The sequence below is a fragment of the Lissotriton helveticus genome, chromosome 3_1 (genome assembly GCF_964261635.1).
Source record: "Lissotriton helveticus chromosome 3_1, aLisHel1.1, whole genome shotgun sequence".
Classification (NCBI taxonomy): Eukaryota; Metazoa; Chordata; class Amphibia; order Caudata; family Salamandridae; genus Lissotriton; species Lissotriton helveticus.
This window is the reverse complement of record NC_136061.1, coordinates 667,942,425-667,964,430: the sequence shown is the minus strand read 5'-3', so window position 1 is coordinate 667,964,430 and position 22,006 is coordinate 667,942,425. Positions and strand designations below refer to the sequence as shown.

General features: G+C 49.3%; 1 protein-coding gene across 2 annotated transcripts in view; it reads left to right on the top strand.

Moving 5' to 3' along the window:
- The window catches only part of NT5C1A (5'-nucleotidase, cytosolic IA), a 201,407-nt gene that overhangs the window by 142,924 nt on the left and 36,477 nt on the right, over nt 1-22,006 (top strand). For both annotated transcript variants that reach the window (XM_078683730.1, XM_078683731.1), the window contains exon 3: nt 3,873-4,002. In XM_078683730.1, the coding sequence (XP_078539856.1) occupies nt 3,873-4,002 (130 nt within the window). The remainder of the gene's footprint in view (nt 1-3,872; nt 4,003-22,006) is intronic.

Below are 22,006 nucleotides of genomic sequence, written 5' to 3'. Positions count from 1 at the left end.
TGGAGGTGTACCCATGGTAGTGCCTCATTCTACCTCATGTGGATCTGCTGAACCTGCACCTTTGTGTGTAACTGGACTTGTATGGTGCAATCCATCTCAACATGCACCAGTCATTGTGCCTCATTTCCAGGGAGGTACGGAAATTTGCAACTCTTCATGTTGGACACCTGAAGTGTCTGGTGCGACCCATATCAACACGCCCAGACACTGTGCCCGGATTGCCTGGGCACGACCCTGATCATCGTGTACCGCTCGCGGTGCCTCCTCCCACCGAGAGGCTCCCTTGTGTTATTCCCCATTCATCGGTTGTTCCTTTTTGACCCTCATTGAGGCAGACCAACTGCCTCTAAACACCTGTCCTCTCTTGAAGACATCTTGGCACGAGGTAGTAGCGAGAGAGATTGACTGGGTTGAAGGAACGCTTCGAGACAGTTTGAAAGCGGGTCAACTCCCCTTGTTTACATCTACCTCCCAATTAAAACTTGCTACATATCCCCACCTGTTTCCCAAGGACCCAGACTAAGTGTGACTTTGGGCATGTGTAGCCTAGCATCTGGGAGGCTAGGCTGATTATCTTCCATCCCGGGGTATAGAACAATCGGGCTGAACTAGAAAATGGAGGGAGGCTGGGGACACAGAGTCTGCAGGTTGTTATCTATTGACCTTCTAGGAGCGTATGTGTGCAAGAATAATCCATATGGACTGAGCTGATACCTATTGCACCATGTAGCGATGCAGAGTGAGTGTGTGGGTGGGGGTGATAGTCAGTGGACCCCCTATGATTTATGACACATAGAGGGTGCCGCTTTATGCATTGATTTCATGCCAAAAGTACAATGCATTCGCCATTGGGTTTACCCACGTGGCTCCGGCCTGTGGTGCCGCTAAAAAGTGTTCTCTTTTTATGTCTGTACATATCTTTGATGTCGTTGGACCCTATAACTGTACAGGACTATATTCTCAGGATTGTTATAGTGGGCCTGGGTGGACACACTGTCGCACCGCATAAGGCTGCTCTCTCTCTGTGGGGGACGGTGTGGAGGTTGGATTAGGAATTGTCCACAGTATGCATTCTATTGGTATCATAATAATACGAGTGGGCCTAGTACTGCTATAAATATTTCCAAAGGTGATTTATGCCCAAAAGTACTTAATATTTATGTTATAATGATTGAATATGTGTGTTGAATACAAACGTTATTTACATACATCGTGTGTGAAGTTTCTTTTGTGACGATTAGTGTATTTGTCGCAAATGACTGATATGCCTTTGCTTTACACATTGCCTTTGAGGAAAGCCTGACTGCTCAGTGCCAAGCTACTCAAGGGTGAGCCCAGGTTATACGGTGGGTGTAATCACCCGCCCGTGACAGGAGAGGCAGTTTCTGCTTGGAAAGGGGATCCCTTCAGTCATCCAGAAAGCACTGGTTCCAACACTGGCCCTGTGTGAAGCCCACCATGCCTATTGTTCAACATCTCACTCCAAAACTGGGGAGAGTCCTGCTACCTTGCTAGTGGGAGAGCCATCGGAACTGAACTGCCCAGTGGACAGTAGACTGATCCTTAAATGCGGATACGGTTTGCATCACGGACACTTCGCTGAAGTTTCAGATGAAAACACATGCTAATAGTCGCCAACAAGCTCAGGAAACAGCCTTTGATGAAGGTTACTGGGTAGTGGTCAAGCAGAAACGAAATCGGAAAACAGACACTCCTTTTGATGTCGATCGTCTGAGGATTGTGAAATGCAAAGGACATATGGGATGGCTTATCGTCCCAGAAAGTTTATCACACGGGACTCATCGCACTTTAAACACCTACATTGAAGGTCATCTTCTCCTGCAGTGATGAACGAGGCGACCTCGCCTGACAGTCCAGGTCAACCATCTCATACCACTCGGTCTGGCGGGCTAGTACAAATGCCTCAACGCCTTACTCCAGAGATATGATGTGACTATTGTCTGTACTTTTTATTTAACAAGAGGAGAGATGTAGTGTCATGAGACTATGTGCGCTTGGACCCTTGCAGTTCTGGGTGGACTCAACAAGGAATAACATAACTTGCTTAGAGGTGTTAAGGTGGATTTATTAACGGTTATGATGTAATGAGAGTGCTATATGTGATTGTATGCTGAGGAATAAAGACGTACAACACAGAGCGCCGTGTGTGGCATAATCCTTTGCATGCTCCTGGGGCTGTGGAGGATACTACAGTGGTGACAAACTGTGAAACGGGCTATGAAAGCTGGGCACCATTCGCCCATCGTTCTTCAGAAAGTTTCCTTCCTGTTGCTCGATCGGTCCTGATATTGAGTCCATGCAATATCATGTGCTACCCCCCACCTCTCATAGTTTACAGCATCCCACGCAATTCATTTTTATCAGACCTGGCAATAAAACAACACCATGCCAACTGTTGCCCATGGGTCACATTCACTACTTCTATATCCCAGGTTTCCCCTCCCACCCACTATATCCAGCTCCTTCAGCCTGGCAGCTTTCTCTCAATATATCCTCTACCTCAACTCTCTGGCTCATCTCAAGCCTCTATATACTTCTCTTTCCAATGCACTACCCTAAACCTCTATCAATATCTTTAATCTACATATACTTACATCCTTTATGTATCTATATAATTTCCTTGTACTTATGGATCTGTATATTTATTACTTTCTTCAAATTCGGCCTATCCTATGCACTACCCTATTCTCACCCTATTACCTCTCTCAATATATCTTCTACATCAACTCTCTAACTCATTTTCTTTCTACTACTCCTTCCAATGCACTACCCTATTTCTCACCCTATACATCTATCAATATATCCTCTACATCCACTCTCTCATTCATCCCAAACCCCATACCTCTACTATGATCCCCAAAATAACCCTTTCTAGACTCTCCCCTACTCTACCCCTCCTTGCATCATATGACACCTCTTTACTATACTGATTCCCCATATCAAGCCTTTCTAAACTCTTCCCTCTGACTCTTCCCCTCGACATCCCTTTTTGCTCATCCCAAGCCTCCTCCTACTGCTATGACCTCCAAAACAAAACAAAAAAAATCCTTCAGTCTTCTATCCCTTCACTATCCTTTCAAACAAAATAACAGACTAACATTTCCACCTCTCAAATTTCATATTTTACTATACTAATTCACCAGTAATCCTCTATGGCGTCCGGAGTAGCGTGTTGCTCACCAAAAAAGTGCGTCAACACCCCATCAGGAGCAACAAGCGCTATATAAATGCAAACCTTTTTTACCTCTTTTATCCGTCCGCTATCCTTCTCAATCCAAATAACTGACTAATATCCACCACTCAAATTACTTTCATATTTCACTATACTAAATCACCACTAATCCTTAATGGGATACTGAGTAGCGTGCTACTTGCCAAAAAAAGCGCCTCAACACCCCATCAGGGGTAACAAGCACTATATAAATGCAAACCTTTTCCCCTATAGTACCCCACCTCTATCCTTCTGAATCCATCCATCCAAATAACTGACAAACCTATCCACCACTCAATTGACTTACATATTTCACTACACTAATTCAATACTAATTCTTATGGGTTCCGGAGTAGCATGCTCCTCGCCGACAAAGAGCTTTGACGCTTCGTGGTGGTAAGTGCTATATAAATGGAATTACAATACAATACAATACAATAAGGGTGTCCTTCTTCGGCACATTACTCACCATCCATGGCTGGCCAGCCTCATTAGACTCTTCTGCTGGCAGCACCAAGCACTTTCAGTAACAGCTGCTGCCATTTGGACACAGGTGTCTTCTATGTGGATATATATGGGTTAGTGGAAGCCCCATCTATTGGTGAGCAATGGAAGTAACAATTCTTTCTCTTTGTCTCAGGCTTTGGAAACAGTCAATGCTCGGTTGAGGGAGCTCTACCCAACCAGTGAGGATCTCTTCGACATTGTGCTCATGACCAACAACCACGCTCAGGTGGGCGTCCGGCTGATAAATACCATCAACCACCACAGTAAGTACCAGGTTGCCTTAGCCAGGCCTCAGGAACAAAAAGTCCTATAGGATTTTTCCCTAAAACCTTTTTTATTTTGGTGATGGGGTTAGTGGCTAAATGTAGGTTTCACAGTGACATATGCATTGCACCTCATCTGACTGGGAGGTAGTATTCTCAGTTTGGCTACTAAAACCTTTGCTTGGCTGTTGTCTTTCAATGTGTCTGATGAATTTCTTTGCCACTTTCAAATCCAAAACTCCATTGTAAGTAGAGCCTGGTTCACCCGGGCATGGAAAAACAGGGGGTATTTAATGACAGTCTAAAAAATGTGGCATTGATGTAGGAGCTTGAATTTGTGAAATATGGATGGTACTCCTGTTCAGAAGGAGATCCTGCGTGGTGTCCTACAATACATTTTCAGGTTGAGTCTAGGCAGCGCATGCACTGTCACTTCGAGGCATGCTGTATTCACTCTGTGGGCTTACAGCCCACACATTGCCTTTTTATTGGTCCCTCCCATTGTCTTTCAAAAATGCTTGCTTGCTAGTTGTTAATCCTTCCTCTATGTCCCTCCTTTTTGTCTTTTGTTTCCTCCCACGGAGCAGCACTCAATTACTTGTATCTTTATGCTTCTGTGTTTGTGTGTTGTTTTGGGGGACTAGTTTATCTTTCATTCCTGCTCGTGTGTCGTTGCTTGTTTAGCTTGTTGCTCGAGTCGTGTTTCTTGTTTCTGCCGTCCCCCCACCCCTCCGCGCCATCCTTACTTCCACCTAAACCCACCCTTCCCCCTTCTTTTTATGGTTGCTTCCCCCATCAGTAGGCCTGCACCCTTTATTGTTGCTCAACTTGCAACCGCCATCTTGTCCAGCAGTGAACAATCAGGCCATGTCAGAACGGAGCAGGGAAAGGTGGCGTTTCTGATTGTGCACATCAGCGCAGTAGGGGTTAGGATCACCTGCTCTCCTGCTGCCTGCGGAGCTCAGGGCTGCACTGTGGGAAGGCTCTGCTTCTGGCACTGTAGCCACTTCAGTGGGAACTGGGTTGTGCTGCAAGCCGGCAGCATACCTGCTTCTTGCTTCGTGGGGCAGGTAAGAAGAGATAGTGCTGCTGAGTTTGTAAACAACACGGTGGACAGCTTGGAGTGGCTGAGCAGACACTGTTAGCATTGCCTAATGCTAAGTTCCAGTTTGCAAAATAAATCTAATTTGTAATGTGCGTGGGTGGGTTGGCAAGCAGCGAGGAGATCGTGCCTAGACATGGATAGCTCAGACTCAGCTGAAAAGTTGGTAGCCTCGTCTGTGTGCACAGTGGTCAAACAGCCCTGTACAAGGAAGGCGCTGCAGCACCTACAGATCGGACTATTCCATGAGGCTGCCAGCGGCCCCACCCACTGGCACCCATTGTTCTCAAAGGCTTTGGGTCACAGCTCCCCATTTAAACTAAAGTCATGGAATTGCCACAAGACCCCACTCTTTTGCACTTCTTAAGTGAGGCCTATCTCCGGCACATTGTAGAATGAGTGTGCCTTAAAGCGGTGCCTCATTTTCTGCACCGTGCCACCCAGGAATGCATGTTTATTCTTTGTAGCATGCATCTGTGGCTGCCCGGGTTCCACGCAGGGGACCGCCATAAGAGGGTGGCCGCCTTAGTGCCACATGATGGCACACGGCAACAGCATAGTGTTTTTTAGGACCCTATCTGAGTCCGGCTCACCCTGCGTCATTTTCGCCGCGCCAGTGGGCGGGGAGCCAGGTATAAGTACCTCTCCCGCCCACCTGGCGCTCTCCTTGCAGCCAGCCTTCATGCTGTTTCCCTCCCTACCGCTTACCCAGCGTGTATACTGGGGGTCGGTGGGAGAGGCTGTTAACCTATTATTTTGTGATGCAGGCAGAGTTACAGGGCGATCCAGAGGCTGAAAGGTACATAGGGGTACCCTCTTCAGGAGCACAACAAGGGTGTAAATGCCAAATATCCCCAGGAAGTCCTTGTGGTGAACCCTGGAGGAGCGACGGCACCCAGCTAGTCCTACGGGCGGTTGTAAACCTGAGCAACCGGGACCTGCCTGGAACGCTTCGACCCCCTCAAGGGGCGTAAGTAGATGGGTGGACTGGCGGTCCACAGGTGGGAAGGGGTAACCCCTCCCCCAAAATTGGTTAGCACCAATTTATCAGTGCCACAGTGTAATTTGGCTCTTCAGGTGGGCAGGCAGCAGAGGGGCTGCCTGCCCTTGGATCGCCCGTAAGTTGACCCACCATGTTGGCATATTTCGGTATGCAAATAAACCTGCAGCAATTTTCTCCACGGAAAAGGTGTCTTGTGTGTATTTCATCAGGAGATTGCTGTATGTGTTTAGGGGGTGTGTTGCCGATATTGGCACTAAGAGACCCGTAGTACAGCAGCTGCTTGCTAATGAATCCGACCACCAGCATTGTCAGACTCTTACAGCCATGGGCTCCTGCTTCAGGGACCTAGCTCAGAGCAAGACGCGTCACTTTTGTAAAGTCATGCTAACATCGCAGAGAGCCAAGAATTCACAGATAAAAGCTGATGGTTTCTTATTGCTTTTGAACTGCAGTTGTGCTGGGAAGCTGTCTACCCGGATTATAGTTGAGCCATTCAGTGCCTCTGGCCGTTTTAGTCATCCACACAAATGCAGTTGAGTTGCTTTAAAAAAGCGTGTTGCAAGATCACTCTTACGTTGTCTCTTCATATGCCTGTACGTTGTTTTTTTTGTTTTTTTGCTGCTGTAGCACATTCGGGCACTCAATTGATCTGCGTCAAAAGGTCTTTAAAGATTCTGACAAAAGGCCTCCTTGTCAGCACTATAGAGGCTATCATTAATTCCTAAGATCAGACGCTCCACGCAACTGAAGTCTAAACATTCACAGACTTTTCATCCAGCCTGTTTTGTTGCTCGCTGTTAATGTCCATCCTTTGAAAATATTGAAGATTTTACCTTTCCTTTATATTCTTTATTTGGGTAAAGACTTAAAATACAGAACATACTTATATACCTTACATTAGATGTTTATCTGAACTCCCACAACTTCTCATTTTCTTTTAGTGATATCACAGCCTCTCCCCTTCCTCCTCACCCAGGTCTACAAAACTCCCACCCGTGTGCAGTAACACACTAGAGTCCACAACCCCTTCTCCCACTACGGTTCTGACAACTTCTTTTTTTATTCCAGCTAATGAAACCAGAGAGTCAGTAATGTCACCATCTTGGGTTTCATCAGCACAAGTCTTTTGTTTTATTATTTAAGAAAGTATACGAAATACCTAGACACCCAGGCACCTCGAATTGTTTTTGTTTTTTTCCAACATATAGCTATATACATATGTGCAAACGGCCAGTTCCTTTTTCTAACAGTGAATATTGTGACAGAGATTTGCATAATGCTGTAGTGCTATTAGTGTGGCCACGCAACAATCCTGTAGTTCTAGACTAACAAAAACATGATAAAATACACGTTATCTTGACCAAAACATCATTTTGCAATACTTGATATATCTGCTAATACCCTCTATAACTAATTGAAGATGACTTGGTAATTTTGATTAAATAATCTCCAATGAGCATCCTTATTTGCAGTTGTGTTGCCAAACCTCTGCTCTACAGGCAGGTGTTCTGCAGACACTCCTCAGTGTCAGAACCCACCTACTGGTATTTCTATGCGGCCAGAACCATCATTGGAGCAGGGCATCCCTAGCGGGTTCTTTCTCATGTATCCTTCCCTGTCTGAAAGCAGTGTGCATGTGGAATAAAAGATGCCTTTCCACTGGTTGAAGTATCTCAATGTGTGACACGCCCCTCACTGCCCAGAAGTTGCACTGGGTCTGAATTCATGCTGGAGCCTGCTGGCACCTACAGGCTCTTCAGTGCCGAAGGTGTATGCAGCCGCAGTCGCAGTCGCAGCCGGCATGACTCGCGGGTGTGGAGGGAAGGGTCGCGCCGAGAGGGAGGTTAATTTATATATATATATATATATAAATATATATATATATATTGCCACCAATACGTTCTTTAGAAAGCGCACGCTGTATGACGGTCGGTGCCAGACAGCAGGGATGAACGTTTCCCCACAAAAAATCTTTCACCAAGCAATGATTATTGTCTGCACACGTCCAATTGCTTCTTATAAGGGTTTTATTCAAGAGACTCAAGGAGCCCCATTCACCTTTGAATGGGGCATCTTGAGTCTCTTGAATAAAACCCTTATAAGAAGCAATTGGACGTGTGCAGACAATAATCATTGCTTGGTGAAAGATATATATATATATATATATATATATATATATATATATCAACGCTCCACTCGCACCAGCCTGTTGCACTCCAAGGCGGGTGCCTGCCAGTCGGGGGTGCACCCGACAACAATATCCGCTCCGACAGTCCCTCCCCGCAATGCGCGGGAAATAGGAAGCAGCACTCCAAATAGGTTTTCACAATGTTTTTAATCTCAACAATAAAATAATAAATATAAAAAAAATGTACCTTCGCCGATGGTCACATGTTGCGTCTCCTCTTTCTGCTCCTCACAGGAAGCAGTACAAAAGGGGGTGGTGATGGACGGAGCATCTGAACCAATCAAACACTCACACCCAGTCAAAAGATCTGGGTTTGATCCATCACCGTTCTTTAGCCCACTCTACCACCCCAGTTCAGACATGGCTATATGCAAATCAGTCTGACCGTGTGCCTCATGGGAACAGTCCAGCCCGAACTGCCAAGTCATGCCTTCCCTGGACCGGAAACAAGCTTCCGAGGTCTTCAGCCCGGCTTGCTTGAATCCAGTGGCAAAGTGAGCAAGGGACTCACGTCTGAGCATACCCTGCCACACTTATGGCGGCCAAAGCGGTACAAAAGGGGGTGGTGATGGACGGAGCATCTGAACCAATCAAACACTCACACCCAGTCAAAAGATCTGGGTTTGATCCATCACCGTTCTTTAGCCCACTCTGCCACCCCAGTTCAGACATGACTATATACAAATCAGTCTGACCCTGTGCCTCATGGGAACAGTCCAGCCCGAACTGCCCAGCCATGCCTTCCCTTCTGGGGCCGACCAAACAGTCAGCGCCCACAACAGTGGGCAAGCCACTCATCCCCTGCCTGGAGCAGGACCGTTCACCCGCTGCCCCCACCAAACCCTTCTACCTTCTCGCAGTGCGGGAAGGAGAAACATAAAATGGTATCCATAATACCATTTTATGTTTCTGCTTCTCGCACTGCGAGAAAGCAGTGGGGCGACACTCCTCCGCCCACATGGAGGAGCCGCCCCTGCGGGTATGATGTCTCCATGGGTAGATCTGGGTGACACTGGCACACCAGCGGACTTCAAGACCTACACCATCCTGTGGCACCCCCAGCACTGCACTGTACGTTGGCTGTGCTGTCGTTACGTCACCCTGAGTTTGTGGGGTAAACAAAGACGTTGCAAGGAAACTGGAAAGAGGATGAATGAGAGAGTGAATGAGGAATCAAGGAAGCAGGAGAGAGTGAAGGAGTGGCAGGAGAGAAGGAAGTGGGAAGCAGGGCAGAGTGCTAAGGAAGCAGGAGAGCGAAGGAGGGGCAGGAAAGAATGCATTAGGAAACAGGAGAGAGTGAAGGAGTGCGTAGGACAGAATGAAGGAGAGGCAGGAGAGAGTGAAGGAAGGGGCTGTAGACAGAGAAGGAGGGACAGAAGAGAGTGAAAGAAGGGGCTTTAGACAGTGAAGGGGGGGCAGGAGAGTGAAGGGGGTGGGAGATGTAGTATCCTACTACAATGATGACGCTACACAGATATATATGAGAGCTCTTTATTATGCTTCCTCTATGTTCCCTGTCCCTACTCTAAGTGTCCTAGTTCCTGCCCCCTGGCTCCTCCCGTTCCTCCCCTTAACTCCACACCAACTACTAGACTGTATCACGTTATCACATCTCCCCCTTTGTTAACAAAAAGAATACTTAGCGTCCAACATGTTTATAGTTCCTCAATCAACCACACAGGTCTGCAGGCCGCCTGTTTAGGCTCTGGAGACGCGTCTCCCTTTCCTTGGTGTGGCTTTCCGTTGCTTTGACAAAGATCATCCTTGAACACAGGAGTGCATCTTTGAAGTTGCGAAATGTCTCGTGTGATCTTCTTGTTCGTAGGGCCATGGTGGACTCCTATGAGCTTGTGGGTTATCCACTCATCTTCAGTTTCTGAGGCGACCATGATTGCCTCTCGGGAGGTGACCGTGAAGGGCTCCACTCAATAGCGGCACTCCGTCTTCTTTGGTGGCTCTTGTTCAATTGACGCTCAATCTCCTCTGTGAGTGGATGTTGTTCTGGTTCTCTTCCGAGCACCTGCATATAATGCTACTTCCTTTTGTCTCGTCCGGTCGGGGGCAACACTGTCCTCCTGTTCAGCGTCATGCATGCCAGCCGGTAGGGCACTATCTGAAAGGATCTTCCCAATTTTGTTAGGGGACGCATCTGCTGCCTCTGGTTGTCTTGCCGAGAGGCTGGTGAGCCCTTTAACTATCTGGGCATGGACCTGTTTCTCCCTCATCCGATGATGATCTGTCGCTGTCGCCACACCCGGTCTTCCTTGTAGAGTGACTGGATAGCCTTTTTCCATCCAGTTGGTATTGTCCCTTATGTCTGTTTTCCTTCTGTAGGCCCTTTGAGTCAGTCTCGCTGACCCCTTTAAAGGTGACGGTATATTGTTGATGTCTTGATATACCTGCGACTGACATGACATGTTATCTTGGAGGGTGATTGAGTATTCAGAGACATCGGTGTGAGTTGTGTCGCTCTGGATGGGAAGAATGTCCGGTGGTTCTGTGGTGTGTTCGAGTGGTTGATGCCATGGCCATTGTTGGGGCCATGACTCGGTCGACCCCAGAGATCGGACAGACATGCTTTCTGAATCGGAGGAGTCTTTTGTTGAGGCTCTTTGAGAACATTCTTTTGAGGGTGTCTTGAATGGTAGATTTCGGGTAGGCCATGAAGAGCTGCTCCTCGAGTCAGAGTTATCTTTGGGATAGTTCTCCGGGTACCTTTTTCGACATGCCTTCGTTGTCATTTCGATGGAGAGGTTGTTTGATAACCACATGCTTATTTCTTGCGGTTGACCCCCGGGCACTTTGTCTCTGCCTCTCTCGTATGATGGTGATGGCCTCCTCTCACTTGCCTCGTTGTCTCGGGTGTCGTGTGCGCGTCTGTCTTCCCTTTTCCGGTGTCTGAGTGACTCATTCTGTCTTGTGTAGTTTGCTTCTTCCTCACGCTTGTTTGGTGTCCTGACACCTGGGCTAAAGGTGCGATGTGTCTCACTGCTTGATGCTCTCTCCGACTCATCTCCACACTTTGGCGAGTGGCGAGGTGCTCTGGCGTGTTCGTGTACCGATTTCCAGTGTTGACGTGGCTGGTCCGATCTTCCATATTTTGTCTTTTTTGCCCCTTTGTTGGACAAGTTGTCATCTGGTTCATCGATGCGATCTGTCCTACTGGGCACTTCATCTGCTTTAGAAACGTTTGCGCCATACCTTGAATGACCCCTTGGTGTTACCCAACTCCTTGAGGTTGAAGAACCCCTCGAGGTTGAAGAACTCCTTGAGGTTGTATCACTGCGGCTGTCGTAATCCTGGATACTCCCGGTCTTTTGTATTGTGGACTTTGTCTCTCCCGCTGCCTTATCTCTGGTTCGCCTTCACTCTCCCTGTTTCTTGTTTTGTTTGTTTCTGGGGCTAATTCTTTTGATAATTCTCCTGCTTTGACCCGCACTCCAACTTCGGCCTTCTTGATGATTTCCTTTAGTGACCACTGCCCTCGAATGATCTTGCGCTTTGTATTAGGATTCGAGCAGCCTTCGATTACCCGTAGCCGAACTGCCTCCTCATTTGAGAAAGTGTTGAAATGACAGCATTGTACCAGACCTTTCAGCCTTGTGATGAAGCTTGGCAATGATTCTCCTGGTTCCTGCTGTGCTGCATTGAAGGCAATGCTTTCGTGATCCATGTCTACTTTTGCGTTGAAATGAGCGCGTAGCGTCTCTTTGAGTCTTCCATAGGTCTCTGTTTCCCTTTCTGGAAATGTTCTGATTAGGCGCCGGCCTTCGTAACCCACCAGCTGAAGTAGTAGTATCAGACGTTTTTCATCTCTTCGCTCACCGGTTGTTTTAAGAAAATCATCCAGTGATTCCACCCACCTGTTCCATTGGGGACCCAAACTCTGACTGTCAGTCTGCGTCACTGGGGGTGGTACTTCAATGCAGGGATTGGACCGTTGTGTTGCTTTTCCCACCGCCATGAGGGAGGAAGATTTTGGTCTGCTACTGTCACAGGACGGTTCACCTTGCTTCCCGTCCCATTTGCTGACCCTCTTCAGCCGAGATCCTGTGTCTGGGCGCTTCCTTTGATTTTGGGAAGATTCGCCGCTCCCTGCTGACTACTGTCTTTTGTCCGCCCTTAGTACGACTGCCTTGGTAAGCTTTGATGAGTTAAGCATGGACTTCCTGAGTTCGAAGTGGTCACCACTCAGCTGCACCATGTGTGACTCGTGACTCATCGAATTCCCGCTTTCTTTTAGTGTCACATCCTAGCTGCAGGTGGTTTGGGGCTCGTACGCTAGGAAGCGTTGTAAAGTTGACATCTTGTTCTTGCGTTTCTTTCCGGACTGGTGCAAATTATCCAATCCCTTAGTTGATGAGAGGAGACTTTCTTGATTATTCATTTACTCATGCCTCTGGATCATTTACTTTCTTAGCTTCTTCCACTTTTAATTATTTATCTTTACGTGGTGCTGAAGCTTACTTTGGTACTTGTCTTTGCTTGTGCTTGTTGCTAAAGTCACTTCGATTCATTGCACCTTTTGTTGCTTGTACCAGTGTTTGATTGTGCTCAAAGTCTTCTTTATTTGTGTTTGCTCGTGCTTGTTTCATTTGTAATTCTTGCGTTTGCTTGTTTACATATTGCACTTCTTGCATTTACTCGTGCTTGTTTGTTTCTCATTTTACCTTGTGCATTTGCTCGTGCTTATTTACTGTGCACCCCTGCACTTGCTTGTGCTTGTTGTGTTGCTGTGGCTTTACTGTTGCCTTTATCTGTCTCTTGCATTTGCCAATGCTTGTTGGGTTGTTGCAACTTCGTACTTGTCAATGCTTGTTACGTTGCTGTCGAATTTGCACTTGTCGATGTTTGTTTACTAACATCTACCAGTGCTTGTACTTGTTTCGTTGCAATCCTTGCATGTTCTAATGCGTGTTCCTGTACATTTGCCAGGGCTTGGCTGTTATGTGCGCCAATGCTTGTTTTCCTTTCGGTTTGCCAAAGCTTATTTCCAAACCTTGCTTGCCTGACTCATCAATGGCCGCTCACAGTAGGGGATGTCTGTGGCTGCCTGACCGAAATATGGCCGCCGCTGTGAAATCTCGGCTCTCACGAGACTTGGCTTTCTCTTCAATGTTTCAGTCTCTCGGCCCCACTCGTCACACTCACCGGGTGCAGGGGCTTCCTTTTGGATGCAGAGGCTGTCACTGCCTCCACCACAGCAGCGAACGGCACAGGTACGACCGGGGTGAGATCCCGACGTCGCGTCCTCTGTCCCTTCCAAGACTCACGCTTCGGGGGTGAGCTTTGAATTCTTTTTGGGCGCGCGATCGCGCTAGCTGCGTTCTTCACGGCACTCACTCGCAGCGCGCCACTCTCCACGCAGCCTCCACAGCCACAGGGCTTCAGGACACGCAGGCAGTGTTCCTGGTGGCTCAGTCTTCGCCGCGGCGCTTCCTTTCGTCGCGGTGGTCGCGAGGGCAAAGTTCTCACTCGCGCCACCAGGGACAGGGTCATGCAGCGTCACGGGATCACCACTGGTTGCACGATGTGCCCGATCCCATCCTCGTCGCCAGCTGTAGTATCCTACTACAATGATGACGCTACACAGATATATATGAGAGCTCTTTATTATGCTTCCTCTATGTTCCCTGTCCCTACTCTAAGTGTCCTAGTTCCTGTCCCCTGGCTCCTCCCGTTCCTGTTCCTCCCCTTAACTCCACCCCAACTACTAGACTGTATCACGTTATCACAGGAGAGACTGAAGGAAGGGGCAGTACAAAGTTAAGGAGGGGTAAGTGGGAGGTATAGACACTTCAGGGCAACAGGACCCCCCCCACCCCACACTTAGCATGCAACCCGCAAATAACACACTAGACACCAGTGTTACATTGGGAAGAAACTGATGCAGGTTTATTTTATTACATACGCCGTTATGTAATCATAGTGGGTTATCTTACGGGCAATCCAAGGGCAGGCCGCATTCTTGCCACCTGCCCGCCTGATGAGCCGGGCAGCATCGTGGCGAACCACCATGTGCTGCCCCTTATGGTAACATAATACTCACTCCCCTTGCGGGGCGTACTAGGCAAAACTCCGGTTGCACAGGCCCACAACCGCCCGAAGGACAAATGGGGCGCCGACACGTGTTCCCGGAACCTCCCATGAGGCCCCAGGTCTTAGGCTCTGGCACCCCTATGTGCCCGCTGAGGTTCAGTGCTGAACTTCTCTGCTTCCGGATTGCCCTGTAACTCCGCCTGCAACGAAAATTAAAACATTAAAACGTTCAAACTGTCCTCCACAATCTGACACACAGGGTGAGAGGTTGGGAGGGAAAATGTGTGTCACCCCGCGAGGACACTACGACGCGTCCGGTGCGGCAAAGAGGCAGAGAAGATGGCGAGGGGGGCTTAAGTACCCCTCGCCCTGCCTGCCGCACCGGACGTGCCCACTCAGCTCCTCCTAGCTCCCCTCGGGACTCCGCCTGCCCGGGGGAGGAGAGAGGCTAGAGAGGGGCGGGGGGAAGCCCTCAGTGTCTAAGGGGCCGCCCTCCTGATGGCCACTGCGTGGCCTCGGGCAGCCGCATAGACACTTCAGGGCAACAGGACCCCCCCACCCCACACTTAGCATGCATCCCGCAAATAACACACTAGACACCAGTGTTACATTGGGAAGAAACTGATGCAGGTTTATTTTATTACATACACCGTTATGTAATCATAGTGGGTTATCTTACGGGCAATCCAAGGGCAGGCCGCATTCTCGCCACCTGCCCGCCTGATGAGCCGGGCAGCATCGTGGCGAACCACCATGTGCTGCCCCTTATGGTAAACATAATACTCACGCCCCTTGTGGGGCGTACTAGGCAAACCCCCGGTTGCACAGGCTCACAGCCGCCCGAAGGACAAATGGGGCGCCGACACGTGTTCCCGGAACCTCCCATGAGGCCCCAGGTCTTAGGCTCTGGCACCCCTATGTGCCCGCTGAGGTCCAGTGCTGAACTTCTCTGCTTCCGGATTGCCCTGTAACTCCGCCACAGCCCGGCCGGCGGCCACCGTCGCCGCCCGGGCCCCCCCACTACCTAGCCTCCTTCCTACCTGCAACCTTTGCGTATGTCCTTCAAGTAACCTTTCTCAGTTAGCAGTGCATCCTTATAACCGGACTGCTTCCTGCCGGTCCTGAAGAAAGGTCCCTCCCACAAGAGGGCAGAGAACCTATCCCCGCAGAATAGGCCGAAGCTGTTACCCAAAAGGTTCTTGTCGGCCAAAGCCACTCAAGCTGACCTGAAGGACTATGTAGCTCCTCCGCTGTGCACACTTTGTTTACATAAGACTGAAGGGTTAATGCTATCCCTCTGCGCTAGGGAGTTATGCGGCCGAGTTCCATATGGATCATACTCTGACCCCCGTTGGAAGCTTGTAGCATACCGTGTCATCCCTAACATAACAGAGAGATATGCGGCATAACCTACATGTTAAAGTTAATGCCTCACAGGCATCTCACTTGTGCCAAGGTAAACGGCATTAGAAGGCCCAAGATATCTGTCGGTCCACGAGAGCCGGGGGCGTCATGTACTCCAGCTGGGCTCGAGCCTCGTACACATAAAACTACCAACAACGCTTGCTTGAATTCCTGTTAAGCAGAAAATTCGCCGGCCAAGGTCCAGACACAACTGCTTCAGCGTGAGGCTGGCGTACACTGTGCTTTAAATTAAAACGCATGAGGTTCTATGCTCGAGGAATACAGGCGATTATTGGAAGGATAAATACCAACGTATTATACTAAGTAACTGGTGAGGTGTACCCCCATTACATATAAAAGGATTGAGAGGCATAAACAGCTGGCTCCACCTGCCCTCTTGCGTTTTCGCCTGGAGCTGCTTAGTCCATGCTACCTCAAGATAGCTTGTCTAAAGTTGACTTACAACCACCCAAGAAAGGGATAGCTTAGACTGGTGCAAGGTGACATCAAACTCAGGCCACCTCTCACATTAGGAGGGGCTCCATGAAAGTTTAAGGATACTCCAGTATACTTACGAGGCTGACGCCGCGCATCCCAATCCTGAAAGAAACACACTAAGCAGATCCCCCCCATCTCTGAGTCAAACAAGCAAAAGGGGGTGCAAGTTACCAGACAGAACAATCAGCTCTCCCTCCAAAGCTGGGCAAAATTGTGAGGGCCACTTCCCAATAAAGGCCACAGGCAAAAACGCCCTGACGGCCAGTATGAGAATAATATAATTTAAGGTGGCCAGTAAATTATCGCACAGCAATAAAGGGTGCGGAAAATGATAAGAACGATACCCATAGTTAAATACACAGGACTGTCCAACCATAAATGAATCTCCGTGTACACCTAGGAGGGGACCGCCTGGTGTCCGAGGGGATTTACAGGTCCAGGCTGGCCTACCGTCTGCTCGGGCAAGGACACCTCACACTCCGTTACTCATAGTGAGGCTGCCTGAGTCAGCATGCGTTGCCCCAGACAGCGCTGCTTACCGGCACAGATGCAAAATGCCCAGTCAAGCAGCACCGGCCCCGACACTACAATGTACTATAAGAGCACCCATGGGAATATAGTACAGGGGCTACCTCTGAGCTCCGGTCCCAGATAAATACTACTGTAATACTTCCAGGGGGTGAACAGTTTACCCCGCCACATGAACCTAATGACACCTGGGGGGGAACCATAGATAGACCCAACCCTGGCGGGACACCGGATGGTGGTTCCGCTGGCCCCCCCAGGGTGGGGCAGTTCTCCAACTTTGGACCTGTATTGGAGAGAAAAACATCCATTAGAAGTTCCGCCCCCCCTCATAAACCAATTTGCAACACAGAGCGGGAAGGGGGTCGTGGATGTCCTCCCGGCACCCAGGCCAGGCCTGACCCAGTTAACAGTACCAGCGGTACCACCGACCCTCCCTCCAGGAGATAATTGGGCGAGTGCGAAAATACCTCCAGCGCCTGTTGAAGAGGTAAGGTAAAGGCATGGGCCTTCAGACTAACCTAAAGGTTCCCCCCCAAATTGACACCTCCGAATGATATTAACTGCCCTCACCAATATCTGCTGGCATACCTTACAATCTAGGGAAATCTACATGCCCTGAGTGTAGGTGTCAGCCCATTATAACTTGTTGTAACAGAGTCCATAAACACGCAGGAAACTCTCCTGCCAGTCTAAGGAACTCGTAGTAGCATGCCATGTTACTAATCTCTTGTCACACCTGTGTGCTAACTATGCAATGATGTGGTTACCTGCAAAGCACCTGTGACACCAACACCTGCGTGACCTTCGTTCCTGGGTATGCCTGTTGCCAGCAATGAGGTTTGGGACCTCTGTGCGGCCCCGGAAACCTACGACTAAATGGCCCACCTGCCCTGCCACCAACCGCATGACAGAACAAGAGACATAAGGCTGTTCTCGCAGGGCTCCTACTTAGGAATTGATTGATACCTATCAAACATGAATGCTCAGGAGCAGCCACATGGGGGAAAGCCAAAGCACTACCTATTGGCTGGTGGGATGCAGGGAGAAAATGGCCGGAAGCCGGGGATGCGAATGTGTAGCCTGCCGGACATGTGCTTGAGCTAATTAGCAACGTGTAAAGAAGCGCTAACCTTAGACGTCCTGAGGACACCCAACCGTATTGCTGCACAAGTATCATACCTGTAAGTCCAGACTACTGGCAACATCCGTGGCAGAGTGCTGCCAAAAGATCACACAAAAGCGCTGCGCCATAATGAAAGATGAGTTCGGGTGGTGCTCCAGCGCCCTGCCCCCCCCTGATGCCAATACATGTTCTCAGCAAGTGGCGGTGCCAGCAATGCCCGTACGCCACCCAGGCCAATCCTGCTAGTCAGGTACGCAAACCAGAGTGAACAGAGTACCTAGTCGTGAGGGGTGGGTGGTGCAAACACCTGCCTACTCCCAGCGCCATGATCAATAGTGTGGAACGTGTCGTGCACTTATGGCGACTATTCCACTGCTATCTTGAAACACACATTGTGCTACGTCCACCACAGCTCACAAATTTGGTTCCGTGGAAACTTTCTTACATGTCATGTGTTTAGCCTCTACATGTACATTGAAGCTTATGTAATTACCTAATAAGTCACAAATCCTATTGTAATGGCAAGTGGGCTATACCCTGAAACATTTGCCCGATTTGTGATATAACCTGACACTAGCGTTAGCTCTGTAAGGTGTACACACTCCATAAAGTCGGGCATGGGTTGTGTAAATCAAAACGCTTCGCACTCGCCTCCTGTTCCTAAGCAAATCAGGCTGTTTCTATCCGTTTTCAAAATATGTAGACCAAATTCACTGAATGCAATTACTGTCTTGAATGCGCGCCGACCCCTCCGGGCAATGTTTGCGCTATAAAAACACAATTAAATAAACGTCGCTGCAACTCCTGCCGGCAGCATGAGGGAAGCGGAAAACATGGTTTGAATTAATGCAACTAATTCTTCTGTGCCTCGCTCTGACACCCTAAGGTATGTTCGCGCCTGAGCTTGGTACTCTTGTGTAACATGCGCACGTCACTCTTCTGAACCTAGACCACGTACCAGTGGTTGGCATGTGCCACCAAAGCCTATGGAATCTATAAAACATGCCTAGACTGCCTGCCAAGCATTCCTGAAACAACCTCTACCGGAAAATATCTGCATACCCCCGGTCACTTTCTTACCAGATAATGCCCTTCTGCTACTTCTGGTGTGGCATAGTAATTAAAAACCAAGGTCAGCCTGGTACCTCACCAGGTGCCACCACCCGCAGGGCGGTGGCATACGTACACTATATACTTTTAACTCTGGGATAATAATAGTCTTATTCTGGGATTTAGACGCATGCGGCGTCCAAGTGCGATGCTGACCGCCACGCCGGAAGCCTGGCTGTCACCCATGGCCCAAATAAAGAAACGTGCTAACGAATTGCTAATGTGGATAACTCGTAGCACTTTCTAAGCGGTGGAAACGAGGCACTGCATGCTGTAAGCACCGGTTAAGGACTAATTCCCAAAACCTCCTAGGCTACTGCGATGAAGCGCAAAGATCCTCCCCAGTACCGGTCGTACTGCCTGCAATACTAGAGACACCTCACAGGCCAGGGCAACGAACCAAACGCACACCTTCACCGAGTGCCGATTGAAGGCTGCGCCCGGTAAGCATAACCCCGCAGAGAAAAACCATACCTCGTACAAAAGGCCCACACTGTACTCCCCACACCTTGCACTGGCCTCGAGTGGGCCACAATGCCTACAACTAACGAGCGCGGCTAAGCTTCTCATGGGGGAAGGGCGCGGACGAGCCAGCGCTGTGAAAAATGTTATGGCTTGACGGTGAATCAGGAGACAAAGTCGTCCAAACAACAGAAAATGCGCGGGAATCTTACACAACCCTGAATTCGAGTTCAATAAAATCACAGTGCTATGTATGAAAAGTAGGAGTAAAACCATTGATGGATATACAAAAAACCCCCGACGTGCACGGAGACTCTGTGAGACCGAGGGACAGACCACCCGATGCCAAAACACCTCATGGCCCGAGAAGCACACGAGCGAACTATTCGCTAGACATCGTTGAACAACTTATGCCCTGAAATGCCTGAGGGCGGAGCCCCAGAAAGCGGCACAAGGCAGACAAAGAATTTCGAGGGCAGATCCTCTACGCTCCCGGTGAAGTCCGATTTGCGTGGCCCAAAGCAGGTCCGTGCACCCTAGATCCGTGACAGTGACTCAGAGGGCGGCCACACTTATGGAACCACGCCTACCCCAGCCTGACCAAAGGGGGGGCAAAGGCGAGTCCGCAAAATTGCAGCCTGGAAACGCGCCTACAACCTCGCAATAAATAATGCAAACATACATGTCCCCCATGAATGCGAAAATAAAAACAAAATGGCTGCACCGGGCGCCATTACTCACATGCGCGGAACATCTCGCAAGCAATATGCCCCCGGGAATGGCAGGACCCGGACGCCATTACCCATGTGTGCCGGTCCTCATGGACATACTTCGCCTGAAAATGGCCGGTAAGCATAACCCCGCAGAGAAAAACCATACCTCGTACAAAAGGCCCACACTGTACTCCCCACACCTTGCACTGGCCTCGAGTGGGCCACAATGCCTACAACTAACGAGCGCGGCTAAGCTTCTCATGGGGGAAGGGCGCGGACGAGCCAGCGCTGTGAAAAATGTTATGGCTTGACGGTGAATCAGGAGACAAAGTCGTCCAAACAACAGAAAATGCGCGGGAATCTTACACAACCCTGAATTCGAGTTCAATAAAATCACAGTGCTATGTATGAAAAGTAGGAGTAAAACCATTGATGGATATACAAAAAACCCCCGACGTGCACGGAGACTCTGTGAGACCGAGGGACAGACCACCCGATGCCAAAACACCTCATGGCCCGAGAAGCACACGAGCGAACTATTCGCTAGACATCGTTGAACAACTTATGCCCTGAAATGCCTGAGGGCGGAGCCCCAGAAAGCGGCACAAGGCAGACAAAGAATTTCGAGGGCAGATCCTCTACGCTCCCGGTGAAGTCCGATTTGCGTGGCCCAAAGCAGGTCCGTGCACCCTAGATCCGTGACAGTGACTCAGAGGGCGGCCACACTTATGGAACCACGCCTACCCCAGCCTGACCAAAGGGGGGGCAAAGGCGAGTCCGCAAAATTGCAGCCTGGAAACGCGCCTACAACCTCGCAATAAATAATGCAAACATACATGTCCCCCATGAATGCGAAAATAAAAACAAAATGGCTGCACCGGGCGCCATTACTCACATGCGCGGAACATCTCGCAAGCAATATGCCCCCGGGAATGGCAGGACCCGGACGCCATTACCCATGTGTGCCGGTCCTCATGGACATACTTCGCCTGAAAATGGCCGCCAGCGGAAGCCAATACACAAGCCACGCGCGCCAGGCAGTGAATGACATGCTGCCTAGGAAAGGCCAGCAGACCCCGGGGCATTGAATCTATGTTTTCCACAGACTGAGAATATACCATCCTATCAAAGTAATCGAATAAAACCAGGAGGCATAACTGCTTAGTCGCTAAGTTCTTAGGGTAACTGAAGGAAGCCGAAAGTAACAAGGGCCCCGAATGTATCTCTTTGGCCTTTGTCCTACCCTCTTCCTGGCTCTCGGGTTGTAGGCACCATGTGTTCAGCTGGAAGAAGCTAGCGGGTATAAGGTGCCGTGTCCTGCTTGCCGGGCTCTAGCCTGCACAGTACTTGGAATCTTTTACTGTCTTTGTTTGGAGAGCAAGGAGAGGTATGGCAGTGAGCGGACGCATGCTGCCCCAGCCCACTAGACAACTACACAGTTGGGCAGGGGCTCCTAAACAGAGGCAGGAAGTCCCACCCACAGTGGGAGCAGGCAAACCTACAGGGAAACCACAATCTTGTCCACACTCACTCCGAATCCCCCAAAAGAACAAAGGGTGGGTCATTGTGCATTAAGAAACGCGGGTTGTAAAAGGTGCCTATAATTAGCTCCAAAGGACCCGGGGGCAGCCCTGTATGGTTTCACAACCATGGACTTTCGGACACTTGCAGCAAGACCCTCCCTCTAGCTCCAGCTACAGTCTCTTTACCAGGCCAAAAGCATAACTGAGAAAACGTGGTAATACACACTTTCACACGTTTCTAATATATCATCACAACAAATTGCAGGTATATTCTGAAATATGGTGACAGTAATCAGCATATACCGTTGGTT